Source organism: Nomascus leucogenys, unplaced genomic scaffold, assembly GCF_006542625.1.
Source record: "Nomascus leucogenys isolate Asia unplaced genomic scaffold, Asia_NLE_v1 000850F_79914_qpd_obj, whole genome shotgun sequence".
Taxonomy (NCBI): domain Eukaryota; kingdom Metazoa; phylum Chordata; class Mammalia; order Primates; family Hylobatidae; genus Nomascus; species Nomascus leucogenys.
Genome location: NW_022096438.1, coordinates 47,570 through 62,052, shown reverse-complemented (window position 1 = coordinate 62,052; position 14,483 = coordinate 47,570). Strand labels below are relative to the sequence as shown.

At 44.2% G+C, this 14,483-nt stretch overlaps 1 protein-coding gene and 1 pseudogene across 1 annotated transcript; both read left to right on the top strand.

The window, feature by feature from the left end:
* Positions 1–1,032: 1,032 nt before the first annotated feature.
* On the top strand, positions 1,033–6,620 carry LOC100585638 (putative tripartite motif-containing protein 64B). The gene is made up of 6 exons (XM_003252981.2): positions 1,033–1,440; positions 1,972–2,067; positions 2,764–2,994; positions 3,761–3,783; positions 4,745–4,842; positions 5,944–6,620. Exons 1-6 carry the CDS (start codon positions 1,033–1,035, stop codon positions 6,435–6,437), a joined length of 1,350 nt encoding a protein of 449 aa, XP_003253029.2. The 3' UTR covers positions 6,438–6,620.
* Positions 6,621–7,923: 1,303 nt separating this feature from the next.
* Positions 7,924–11,277, top strand: LOC100580970 (annotated as a pseudogene).
* The last annotated feature ends 3,206 nt before the right edge of the window (positions 11,278–14,483 follow it).

Genomic DNA, 14,483 nt, shown 5'->3' with positions numbered 1-14,483 from the left:
ATTGAGAGAGATAGAATGGCAGAGACAGGATGACATTCAGAATGTGCTTCTTCATTAATTAGCTTATATAAGGGACTCAGAAATCATCCCAGCTTTTACCTTCCACCCAGGCTTTAAGCTTGTCTAAGTAACTGGGAACGATTGAGAGCACAGCTTGTTTAACAAAAATGCCGTGAGGACATTCGTTTCATTTTCTCATTTGCATCACGGTTGTTCATATCCATAAGTTTCATACCCGTGAATTCAACTAATCTCAGATAAAAAATATTTACAGGGAGAAAAAAGCAGCTGTACTGAACATGTACTTTTTTTTTTTTTTTTTGAGACAGAGTCTCACTCTATTACCCACGCTGGATGGAGTGCAGTGGTGAGATCTGGGCTCACTGCAACCTCCGCCTCCTGGGTTCAAGCTATTCTCCTGCGTCAGCCCCCCAAATAGCTGGGACTACAGGCAGGTGCCACCACGCCCTGTTAATTTTTTGTATTTTCAGTAGAAACGGGGTTTCACCGTGTTAGCCAGGATGGTCTCGATCTCCTGACCTCGTGATCCGCCCTCCTCGGCATACCAAAGTGCTGGGATTACAGGCATGAGTGACCACGCCCTGCCAAACATGTACATATTTTTAATCTTCTTGCTGTTCCTAAACAGTATGGCATTACAAGTATTTATACAGCATTTACATTGTGTTAGGCATTCAAAGTAATCTAGACATAAAGTATTCAGGAGGATAGGTTTAGGTTACATACAAATCCCACACCATTTACTAATAAGAGACTTGAACATCTTAGGATCTTGGAATCTCAGGGAGTCCTGGACCGAATCTTCAATGGCTAATGAGGGAAAACTTTATAAATCCAGCATGTTTGCGTTTACTATGTCTCAGTTTGTACTGGAGCTAACTTATTAGACATATTGGACAGAGCTCAAGTAGACAAGGAAAATGGTCCACTGGCCTTTTTTTCCTTTTCATCGGGGCAAATAAAAATAAGAGAGAGAAATCCTCACTTTTTTTTTTTTTAATTTTCAGAAACATGGATTCAGACGCCCTGCAAGTCTTCCAGAATGAGCTCATTTGCTGCGTTTGCATGAGCTACTTCATAGACCCGGTCACCATTGACTGTGGGCACAGCTTTTGCAGGCCCTGCCTCTGCCTCTGCTCAGAAGAAGGCAGAGCACCAATTCACTGCCCTTTGTGCAGACAAATCTCAGAGAAGCCCAACTTCAACACCAATGTGGCACTCAAAAAGCTGGCTTCCCTAGCCAGACAGACCAGACCTCAGAACATCAACAGCTCAGACAATATCTGTGTGCTCCATGAGGAGACTAAGGAGCTCTTCTGTGAGGCTGACAAGAGATTGCTCTGTGGGGCCTGCTCTGAGTCACCAGAGCACATGGCTCACAGCCACAGCCCAATAGGATGGGCTGCTGAGGAATGCAGGGTACGTGATGCCTCTAAGGCAGTTTGAATTATACAGAATCCCAAATAAGAATGATGAGGGCCTATGATAATGATGGTGATGAGAATGCAGATGGTGGAGGTGGTGATTATTCCATGTCAATCATAACGCATAAATGTGTCCTTTCAATGTTGCTGACTAATTTGGCACTCTAATCATAGCTGTGTTGAGACTTCAGTAAAGGAGGTTTCCTTAGAAACGGTGTTCAGACGTGTAGAATGGGGCTGTGGAGCAGGTGGCCAGCACCAAGAACACTGTTCAAAGTCAGGTTATATAAAAGCCAGTTTCTCAGAAAATTGATGATATTATCTGAAGGGTCCCTTAAAACTCTCTATTATGGTTCTATCACTTTTCACAACCAACTTATTAGAACCAAATGTGTTGAACTTGGAAAACTCTGACCACTCCACTCTAACTTACGTTTCTTTCAATTACAGCCTTCTTTTTATTGATAAGGGGATGAAATCTACTATACTGCCTTCATTATTGCTAAGCTTCTTGCTTCTTTTGCAGGAGAAACTTATAAAGGAAATGGACTATTTATGGAAAATCAATCAAGAGACACGAAACAATCTAAATCAGGAAACTAGCAAATTTCATTCATTAGAGGTAAGAATGAAAATGTTTTCTTTGTTTTTATGCAAATAAACACAATGTTAGCTTATAATTTTTAGCTAAATTCAAACTACCAGTTGAAAGATAGTGATTTCATCCCAAGAAAATGTAGTGATTTCAATTGATATAATAGGAGTTGCAAACAGAGAAGCCCACACAAGCTAGCCAAATTAATTCTGGTATATTGGATAAACGGCATGATGTGTATTCTAGTTCAAATTTGAAGGTTGGTATAAACCTTTTCAGACACTGCAGATGAGACAACATTTCACTAAGACAGGGTATGAGGAAGATGAAAGAAATAGAATAGTATATAGAATAAAAATATGGTAAAAGTAAAAAAACTGCGTAATATGCTGTATGGCTAAATGTTTTTTAACATGTAGGCGAATCAGACACGGAAAAATCCTAAAAGAGAGATTAATAGAGGAAATAATTGACTCAGTAACAACTGTGAAGAAGCATCACAGTGACTGAAACCGGGAGTCTTTATACAGGTTTGATTTAAAAAGGGAGAGAGAATAGGAACATTGAAAAAGATGGACAGAAGAAGATAGCAAATATTCAAGACTCCTTGCAAGAGTGAGGCAGAAAGTTTATAAGTTGCTTGATTAAACTCAGCATATAATTATTTGAAGTTTTCTATTGAGAGTGAGAACATGTAATCCTTTTAACCAAACATCTCTGCAGAACTATGTGTCATTAAGGAAGATGATAATCCGTATTCAATATCAAAAGATGCATATATTTCTCGAAGAGGAGGAGCAATTGCATCTGCAGGCACTGGAAAGAGAAGCAAAAGAGCTTTTCCAACAACTACAAGACAGTCAAGTGAGAATGACCCAACATTTGGAAGGGATGAAAGACATGTACGGAGAGCTGTGGGAGACATGCCGCATGCCTGATGTGGAGCTGCTCCAGGTGAGGAGGGAGGGTCCATCCTCAGAGACAGGAAGCCTTTGCTGGACAATGCTGCCAGGACATGCAAATATCACCTGCATATGTCACTGCTCTAAGCTAAGTGACACATGCTCTCTGACTTCCACCATTACATTTTTCCAGTCATTTATGACTGCATACTTTGGTAATCTTTGGGAAATTTTTGCCATTTTAGCTGATAACATATAACAAAGTTCTCTTCAATATAATTTGGAGTACTATCCACACAGAGAGATCATCCAAAATCATTAGAACTCTAGGCCAGGGGAAGGTTAGTAATACTCCATTTACATGCCCTAGTTCCTCCTCACTCTGATCTCCCAGAGAGCAGTGATTTGCTGAAGACATTGAGGGGTTTCCCCTTGCCTGGGCAAGATTTCTCAAAGCTGCTCATCAGTGTCCATGCACTCTGTTTCTCATATGGTTCTCTGTTTTGTTTTAATAGTTGTCATGTGTGGTCAGACCTTTCCTTGGAAATAAGATTAGGAAATTAATGACACTGGAAACCTAGATATCTTTGCTTTACTCCACCGTCTCTTGCTGAGCTCCTTTCTTCTTAATGCACACTAGTGAAGCTTTTTCTTGTTTAGTTGAGGTTCTGTTATTCACGTAGCCTTGAATGATTCCTTAGCAGGAAATAAAAAGATATACATTATTAAAACACTAAAACAGAAAGAAACAAGTGTATGAGAAAAGATGCAGAAGGAAAAATCTCTCATAATTACCATTATCTTTTATTTTTTTGCAGGATGTGGGAAATGTATCAGCAAGGTGAGTTCACACTAAAAAAAAAAAATGCTATTTCTGAAAAGTTTGTTCTCTTGTGAATGAAGGGGATGTATACATTTTGAGTACTAACATCGTGGTCAGTGGCTATTTCCAATTTTGTTTCAAAAGAGGGCCTGAGGTCTTCTTCTCTTTGGTCTAGAAAGTTTTCATCTTAAAATTTGTATGAATTAAAATTTACATAAAAACAATTTGCCATTCGGAAGTTTGTTCTCCCAATCCATCCATCCTGACCAGCCATACCCCACAGATCTTAATACAAAATTACTCGGAGGAATCATAGGGGCGTCTTCTACTCTGGAGGGGTGGGAGGTAAAAAAAAAAAAAAAAAAAAAGGCAGAGGGAGGAGAGAGATTCCCTAAGGATGGGCTGAGGAGGGATGTTTTGTTCCTAAAAGCATCAATGACCCGGGCCTGCTCCATCACCATACACCAAGTTCTAGGAAAGACCTCAGGAAAATGGTTGCCTCCGGACCCTCAGCAGCAGGGTTCTCAGGCTGGAATTAGACTCCTTTGATTTGCCCAAAAGCTTAAAGCCTTTTGTCTCAGTGAACATTCGCTGTTAGACACTGACTAGCATTAGTGAAAACTGCAGCCTGAGGTCCCAAAGGTTTTTGTCTGAGTTTTCTGCTCTCTGAAATATTTCCAAGATTTCTGCCTACCCTCAGGGGGTGTGATGGGCAGAGGGAGGCAATGACTTTTAATGGCTTAAGAAGTTGTATAATGTCTGAGAATAACATATCTGGGGAAATTGGGTTTTTATGGAAGTAAATTTTAGAAAACGTAACATCCTTGTAGCCTCTAGAGTGTGGAATAAAATGTACAACCAGTTAACCAGAACTGGCAGAATTCTGAGGAAACATCTTATATGAAAATGTGATATCTTTGTATGACTGTGTGATTAACTCTGGGCCTGGAAATACAACTGAGGCCATTTTTTTTTGCAGGATTGATTTGGCACAGATGCAAAAGCCCCAGCCAGTGAACCCAGAGCTCACTTCATGGCGCATAACTGGAGTCCTAGACATGCTCAACAACTTCAGAGGTAAGAGCTAGCTGCTTGGCAGTCCAGCCTCAAATTATTTCCTTATTGGGTCCCTTGGTTGAGGCTTTTCCTATTTAAGTTTTATTAGTTTTGACATGTAGGTAATACATAGTTTTCCAAAACATGTGCATCTTCTCTACCTGCATAGTAATATTACAATGATCAAAACTCAATTTCCTGACTTACAGTTTGATGAAAACGTAAAGCAAGATACACAGTTTATCTGCAGAATAAGAGGACAAAGAATATTCAGATCATGTAGTTATGAAGACACTAGTTCTCATGTTGGCATCAGTATTTTGTGTTTATTCAATTTAATTCAATTTTGAAGGCTTACATTTGGCATAATGGTTTTTAATTGTTTGTATTCTATGTGCATTTACATGCATTCTACAAGTAACCTTTATTATTTACAAAATCAGAACATTTTGATCAACAAAGAAAATGACTAAAATATCCATGATCAGGACAATTCTAATGCCATCAGATACATCTCGTAACAAGTGAAAGGTGAGGGATCTGTGAACGTGGCTTAACCATGTTGGGCCCATTCTAGAGAGCAGGTCTAAGTAGCTGAGGGCAGGACCCCAGAGTAGATTGAATCAGGAGCTAAACAGATAATGTAAAGCCAGAGTATTCTTTTCAGTAACTTATAAATTTTACATGTGTTAATTTCTACCAAATTTTTGATGTTTGAGACTATAACAGGCATTACTTACATTCCAATAAATACTCACATCACAGCAAATTGATGTCTACCTGTTGATGATCTTAAAGACAAATAATACAAGAAGATTTTTCTATTGAAGAAAAAAAAACATTTTAGATACGTCCTGAAACAAACTATGCAGAGATAGACATTAAATCATTACTTGGCCCAGTGATATGGTCACATTTTTCTCTGTTATTTAAGAATAATACATAATTGTGTATGCTGTAGAGGTGTAATAACATTTCATCTTCATGGATGCATGGGGCTAAACTCTCTTGGCTTCCTTTTTGCTGTATTTTCTTGGAAGAAGAGCAAATGAAGTTAATAATTGGGCCACAGAGCCTCTGTCCCTCATAGCACTCACTAATATAATATTTTTTCCTTGACAGTGGATAATGCTCTGAGTACGGAAATGATTCCTTGCTATATAAGCCTTGCTGAGGATGTGAGATATGTGATATTTGGAGATGACCATCTCAGTGCTCCCGTGGATCCCCAGGGAGTGGAGAGCTTTGCTGTGTGGGGAGCGCAAGCATTCACCTCCGGCAGGCATTACTGGGAGGTGGATGTGACCCTCTCCTCCAACTGGATTCTGGGAGTCTGTAGAGATTTCAGGACTGCAGATGCCAATATCGTTATTGATTCTGATGAAACCTTTTTTTTAATATCCTCAAAAAGCAGCAATCACTGTAGTCTCTCCACCAACTCTCCACCTTTAATTCAGTATGTGCAAAGGCCTCTGGGTCGGGTTGGGGTGTTTCTGGATTATGATAATGGATCTGTGAGTTTTTTTGATGTTTCTAAAAGTTCTCTTATCTATTGTTTTCCACCTTCCTCCTTCTCTTCCCCTCTGAGGCCTTTCTTTTGCTTTGGTTGTACATGAAAAGTTGGCTTCATGATGATTTATTGTGACCTCCCATATATGAGGCAAATAGTGTCCTAAGACCCTATGTGTGAGAGCCTGTGAGCTCATTGTAACTTCATGGAATGTAATTACTTTATGATTATAAATGGGATAACCACCTTGAATGGGTACATTTGTTAATTCAGTTATTTTAATTAATAAATTATTGTGGAATCTTTACTAGAATATCAATAATTTTTTTTCTACTAGTTTTTTTGAGATTCATTCACTTACCGTGAAAGTCATGTTCTAATGTATTTAATTCAGAGATTGTTAGTATATCACACTTGTGCAGGCATCAGAGCTCTCTACTGCCTGTGCACTTTTATCACTTCCAGAAGAATCCCAATACACATTAATATTTATTCTCCATTCGCCCTCCCCCATTCCTCGACAGCACTTAATCTACTTTTTATGTTTTTGCATTCAGGTAAATAAAATCATACAATGTAAGTTCTTTTTTAAATCTGATTTCTTTTTCAGAAATTAGTCTAACAAAACTGAGACACATTCTTGACTAGCACTTTATTTCTGTACTAAATTTAGGAGACATGTAAATGGCAAGTTTCCTAAGTGAAATAAGACAGACACACAGACAAAAATACTTCATGGTCCCACTCATATTTGAAATCAATTTTCAAAAGTTCAATACATTAAAAAAGTTGGTTACATTGGTGGGAAGAAAATAGGTAAATGAAGGGTAAAAGTTGTAAAGGTGCATTAACGTAGAATAAATGAATGTGATGTACAAACTGTAGGTATATTAGATAATCTTGTATTGTTTTGGGGAAATATTCTGAGAGACTAGATTTTTGGTGTTCTTATCATAAAAAAGAAGCACAGCTAAGTGATATGATCAATTTGTTAATTTTCTCCATTATAGTAATCATTTCCTTATGCACATGTATCTCAAAACGACATATTGTTCACCTTGAAAACATAAAATAAAACAAATTAAAACATAAAGGTAATTTTTGTTCTTGCATGTAAGATGAAAATAAGTGAAGACTGGGTCAGTAATAAAAATGCTTTGCTGAATTAAGAGAATTCTAATAAAATATGCTTAGTTGGGAAGCTATCTGTATTAAATAAAATTGATCTAAAGCTGGTTACAGTGGCATTACTTGTAATCCCAGTGCTTTGGGAGGCCAAGGCAGAAAAATCACTGGAGGCCAAGAGTTTGAGATCAGCCTGGGCGACATAGTAAGACCTTATCTCTACCAAAAAATAAACAGAAAATTAGCCTTGAGTGGTGGTGTGCACCTGTTGTCCCAGCTTCTCAGGAGGCTGAGTTGGGAGGATTGCTTGTGTCCAGGATTATAAAACTGCTGTGAGTTCTGGTTGTGCCATTGCACCCCAGCCTGGGAGACAGAGTGAGAACTTGTCTCAAAAACAGCAGCTAATTATTATTTGTAGCCATTTTACCTGAAAGGTATAATTCTTTCTTCTACAATTAAATCCGCATATGTCTAGGCCAGCTATATCAGGTAGAGCTTGTCCTCTACTGCTTATATCTATAAAACAAGTAAGACAATTATAAGGAGGCTCTAAGCAAAACAATTTTTTCTCATTCTGGACTTTGAGGTCTTAATTCTTTAGACTAATTTTCTCTCTCAATAGTGGATATCACCCTGAAACTTAATTTGTCCAAACACCTCACATAACCTGAGATTTTACAAAACATATAGTTCATAGGGTCAATATGTTCTTATGCCTTAAAAGTCTCCAGGCATTGAAGGATACTTCTATGTGGAAACTCAGGCCTTCTACTGCATTATTGAAGGAGCACATTTGAGACTCACAGCATTGGTTGCAGGAGTCTGTTAACAGGTCTGGACAATGAGTAATGTCAGTCTAGATAATTCTGGGGAAGGCTTTCTGCCTTGTTGTAAGGAGGATAATCACTGGAGACTCTAGACAAGTTCCCAAGCATCATTCGACCATTTAGTTGCTGTTTTTGTAATCCCAGCATTTTGGGAGGCCTAGGCAGGTGGATCACTTGAGGTCAAGAGTTCAAGACTGGCCTGTTCAACATGGTAAAACTTTGTCTTTACATAAAATACAAAATTAGCAGGGGTCAGGGGGCGGGGAATATGCATTAGAAGGGAAGGAGAACATATTTAAGATGCCATTGGAAGGTGAAATTCCTAATATCAGAATGTTGTTGAGAACTATGTTTAATTCTCAGTATAGAAAGATGTACCCTTTGAATGACATTAAAAATTCACTAGAAGAGTGAAGAATAATAGTTAAAATGTCACATAAGTAACAAGAGTCTCAAAACAAAGTAGTACGTATTTGAGATAGAGGAGAGAATAAATAATAGTTACTTAATTAGACTTTATTATATGAAAAGACTTTTCTAAAATTCTTCCATAATAATTGAAGATAAAAATTACAATAAATAAAATATACAAAAAATAAAAGCATTAAAATAGTGAAACATTTAATAAAGGGTAAAGTTGAAAATTATTTAATTTTTAATCTCAAAAATCAGAAAGTGATTTTATCAATGTCCTAAAAATTTAAAATAAAAAGAAACAATAATGTAAAAGAAGCCAGGTTTCCGCCGGGCTGGGAGCGGGAGCTAGGGCTTCCCTGGGGACACAGAAGCAAGAAGCAGGGACCTTGGCGCGCAGCAGGCTTTCCCGGACAGAGCCTCCGCCCCCCGCCCACGCCTCCGCTCCCCGCCCACGCCTCCAGCTGCCAGCCTGGTGCTGCTGGCTGGGACCCAGCCGCAGGGTGGCGGGGCGCGCTGCATGACCCCGCCACCGCTGTCCCCACTCCTAGGCACACAGGTCGAGGAGGACCGCGCTGACTACAAAGAGTTCCAGGACTTTTCCAGTCTGCCCGACACCCACAGCATCGCCTGGGATGACTCTTTCTACCCTTTCCAGGACAAGGAGGAGCAGGGCGTCGAGGGCGTGGAGAGAGTCCTGGAGGAGGGCGTCCTGGAGGAGGGCGGCCCGGAGGCCTGGGGCTGCTGCAGACTCTGCTGCGGCAGGGGGGTGAGCGTTGAGAAGGCGAGGGAGACCGAGCACAATGGCTAGACTGGGTTTAATGTCCCCTGCTACCATGGCTTTGTGGATATACCATGGTGGCCTTAGCTGAGTGCCCCCACATTCACGTCAACTGGCAGGACACGGAGGGGAACGCAGCCCTAATCATAGCTGCACAGGCTGGAGCTGCCCCTGGCCCCATGGGCACAGTTGCCTTAGACACTGGCTCTCAGCTTTGCGCTTCCTGAGTCAGCATCACCTGGGCTGGTTGATAGGAGCTTTAACACAGATCTGGTGGAAACACAGGCTGCCAGGCCCTGCCCCTGGATTCTTTCTTTGAATAGGCCTGGGGTGGGGCCCAAGAATGAGCAGAGGAAGAGGTTTCCTGGTGAGGCTGATGCGGCTGGCACAGGGATCCCACGTTGAGGACGGAGGGCTTTGAGGTCTTCATGCCTGATGATGGCCAAGGAACCCTTCTGAGTAGGCATTGAAGACCAACAGAGTCCCAGACCCCAGGAGAGATGTCGTCAGACGGACAGAGAGGCATCACGGAATTAAAGTGAAAATGAAGAAAGGAGCTGAGCATCTGTTTCATGACTTTCCTGCGCTGTTTTACTAAAGAGGCTGTTCTGGCCCAGTCAGGGCACGCTATCATCACCAACTGCTTGTTGAACTATGTCCCGTGTCTTGACCTTGAAGGAGGGACGCGTTCGGGTTGAAAGCCGCCATGCAGGGTCCAACGGATCGCATCCGAGCCTTGAGCTAGCAGGGGCGGGTGTCCACGCGAGGGCCCCTGCCGTGGGATGTTGCCAAAGGAGTGGCCACTTACCCCTCCGCCTCATGCAGAGGCTCCTGGAGCGCCCCTGCCAGGAGCGGTTGGGGGAAAAGTACCAGCTTGAGCTGCCTCCGCTCCACCAGAGGGCGCGGAAGCCCGAGGGCTGGAAGAACTGCCTGCAGAGGCTCAGGGACTGCGAGCTGTCCGCGCTGACGCCGCGCTCCGTGCGTGGTCCGGAGGACCTGGGCGCCCTGGACCACATGGTCGGGATGACCACGAGCCTCTAACAGCCCCGCCGTGGCCCTCGTGTGCCTCGAGTGCTCCCTGTGCGTGGGGAAGTGGCGGCTGGCGGTGCAGGAAATCCTGGCGGCTCAGGAAATTCAGGCGGCGCGGCGGGGGGTGGGGAGGCAGGCGCAGGAGGCGGGCGAAGCGGAGGGCGCAGAGCAGCACAAGTGGCACTGCCTAGCGGCGCGGGCTCCCGGGAGGGCTCCCCAAGAGCGGGCCTCCCACCTGCCTCGCTGCCGGTGTCCTGGGGCTCCGCCTACCCCGCCCGGCGGAAGGCCAGCCTCCTGCCCCTGCAGCGCCTGCGGCGGAGCAGCTTGTGGCCGGGCGTGGTGGTGCCGCGGCTCCGCCTCAGGAAGGCGCGGGCGCCCACATTCCAGGCCGCGAGGCCAGCGCAGAAAGGCAGCACCAAGGACAGTGGCCACCTGCGGGTAACCAAGCGGCCTTACAAGGTGGCCAAGGAGGAGAAACCGGAGGCTGAGGAGGCCGAGAAGAAGCGCCAGGCCAAGGTGCAGGAGAAGCGCCCGCCGCCCTGGAAGAAGAGGACGTGAGAGTCCGCGGGTGCTTGACACGGGGCTGGAGGGCAGGATGAGGCCGCGGGGCTGGGCACCATGGCCGCTACCGGGACCACCAGGCCGCGCGCGTTTCCACGCTGTCTTTCTAGGATGCTCCCAAGAAGGGGCTAGGGGAGTCACATGGATTCGCCTGACACCAGCCACCCTAGGGATCAGTACACCTAGCGGGCATGTTGCCTAAAAGGCTCCCTTTAGAGAACCTCAATTAAAAAAAAAAAAAAAAAAAAAAAAGATTTGTTTAAAGATCAATTTATTAGGCCGGGCGCGGTTCCTCGCGCCTGTAATCCCAGCACTTTGGGAGGCCGAGGCGGGCGGATCACCTGAGGTTGGGAGTCTGAGAGTAGCCTGACCAACATGGAGAAACCCCGTCTCTACTAAAAATACAAAATTAGCCGAGCATGGTGGCACATGCCTCTAATCCCAGCTACTCGGGAGGCTGAGACAGGAGAATCGCTTGAACCCGGAAGCAGAGGTGGCAGGGAGCCAAGATCACGCCATTGCACTCCGGCCTGGGCAACAAGAGCCAAACTCTGTCTCAATTAAAAAAAACTCAATTTATTAAAGGGTATTTTCTGTGTAATTTTGTATTTTTAATTATTATCCAATTTGCCACGTTTTACAAGTGATAGGGCCCCTTGTATCCAAGGAAGTTTTAATACACTTGCCTGAAGACCTTTTATTTAAAATACTGTTTCTAGCAATAAATATTTATGATATCCATAGGAGTTTACACAGAAATCATGGGATTCTCTCCTTTTTGGCTGTTTGCTTCGGTCTTTCCTTCTCATTGTGGGTGCACGTGCACACTGGATGTTTTTATTAGTTAGATTAAGTGATGCCAGATATTTCTGTTTGATGGAGGGATTGACTCATTCAGCCACATGATCAAGTGAGTAAGATATATCATATTTTATTGTATCTTTTTAAAAAGTATTATCCATACAGTCATATATTGGGGAAAAACATTTATCGTCAAATTATAAAACAATGCGGAGATGAGCATATATGTATTGCTAGAATTAAACTCATTTTAATCAAGGAGTTTTAGGAAAACTGCATACGAAATCTTTAACATATTAAAAATAGATATGAGGAAAAGGTGTCATTTGATAAAACTGGGGAAATGTAATAAATGATTACCAGAAACACAAAATTAAGCCATATATGCTCTTCAGTAAATCGAATCCAGACATCCTTAAAATGTAAAAAAAGGATGCAACAAGAGTAAGGAGCCCAGAATGATGCAAATTACAGGAATAGGGGGGAGGTGATGTTTAGAACAGGTAAAGAGGATGCAATGGGGAGCAAACTTATTTTAGGCAAATTGTCCTGGAGTGGACCAGGCAGCCCTCTCTTCCAGACTCAGTTCCAAAGAGTCCCTTATGTGGCTATTTCTTTTATTTTTCCGTTGAGGACTGCACTTGGTGTTTGGTTCAACCTCATGCGGACCTCATGGAATTTCCAAGACTTGGGGCCTTGGCATTGTGGCACCTTCCTGCCACATGTACATAATTCACAGCATTACCAAGTCACCAGGAGCTCCACGCTCACCTCTGTCAGCCCAGGTCCCTGCCAGGCAGTGTCACATGGTCTCCCAGGTATGCCTTTCCAAGCCAGCTGTCCCTGCTGCGAAAGTTCTGAAGGCACTGGTCCGGGGAGCTGAGCCCTGGGCCTGTCCTAAAGCTCCACAGGTGACTGCACTGCAGCCCACATGGACAGCTGCAGCTCTAACACAGGGATTTTGAGAGGCCTCAGTCGCCTTTAAGTGGCGCTTCCAAGACACCCATCCTGAGCTCTCACAAATGGCTCCACCTTCCCAAGAATGTCTAATTGTCATTGGAACAGCCAGTGTCAGGCAGCTTCTGCTTGGGCTGATGTGGCATCTGACCCTTGGTGGGTTGCCAGACATTCCTTCCTGTTTCCACCATGCGAAGTTGGCACTGGGAATGGTATGGAGCCCCCACGTCTACCCTAAGCCTTGGGTGTCTGCTGCTTCCAGGTCAAAAATGGACATTTCTGGTCCTGACCAGCTGCCACCACACTGTAACCGATGCTCATAGTCTCCAGGGATGTGTAGAACAGCAATGGCAGGACAGCAAACAGCTGGCGATTTCCCCAGGTCCCACGCTGTTCTGGAGTGGGCATGTTGGGTCCCTGTTCCCAATGTGTTCCAGCCTTACCCAGGTGCACCGGGTACCCTGGGGCCAGCACAGGGCTTGTCAAGTAATGCTCCTGGTGTCCACAAAACAGCTCCAGAGATACCTGCATTTTGAAAATCCTGCCAAGCCAGCAAGTATGGGGCAGGACCTAGATTTCTTTGGCACATCTGAATGTGATCTGGCCACTTGCCTGGTGAGTAGAAGCTGCCTTTTCCTGGCCAGTGTATGCAACTTGAGAGAAAATGACAGCTTCACGGGCGGCTCTGGTGGGACTGGGAAGCCTGACCTCCCGGGGAGCTTTGGTATTGCCCCAGTGGAAAGACTGATTTTGAAAACCCACCAGACCCAACTGAAAGAAGGGTCATCCCTGATTGGATCCCAGACTCTCCCTGGTCTCTCTGGACTCACTCAAGACATGGCTTGCCTGTGGGCAGCCCTTCCCTTTGGCCCATGAGACAGGTCCAGGTAGCTTCTGCAGCTGTGTGCCTGGCTACTGGCCCAACACTTCTCATTTTTACCATGTGGAAGCAGATTTGCCAGTAGAGGAATTTTCCAAGTCAAAGGAAGTGTCACCAAGCCTCTTTCCTTGACCTATGGCGAGCCCATGCTCTTGGTTTCTTATTGTCTTTGGAGTGGGCAGCAGAGGGGAAAAGCAGGCTTCTAGCCAGGCTCGGGGAGTGTGGGAGGGCAGGGAGAAAAGTCTAGATGATGAGGAACTGGAACCACCTTGAGGGGGGTGTCCTGGGGTCAGTGTCGCGGTGATCAGATGAGCCAGTTTATTTATATATATATATATATATTTTTTTTTTTTTTTGAAACGGATTCTCGCTCTGTCTCCCAGGCTGGAGTGCAGTGGCGCAATCTCGGCTCACTGCAAGGTCCGCCTCCCGGGTTCACGCCATTCTCCTGCCTCAGCCTCTCCGAGTAGCTGGGACTACAGGCGCCCGCCACCACGCCCGGCTAATTTTTTGTATTTTTAGTAGAGACGGGGTTTCACCGTGGTCTCGATCTCCTGACCTCGTGATCCGCCCACCTCAGCCGCCCAAAGTGCTGAGATTACAAGCGTGAGCCACCGCGCCTGGTCGCCAGTTTATATTTAAGCAACATTATTATGTTCAATTATTTTGGGTAAGGGATTCCTCAGGGGAGGTGTGGTCATCTGGTCCCAGAGGGGGAGTGAAATGCCCACTCATCTTCCTGAGCCATTTGGAAGCCCTTTCCTCTAGCCCTAGGCA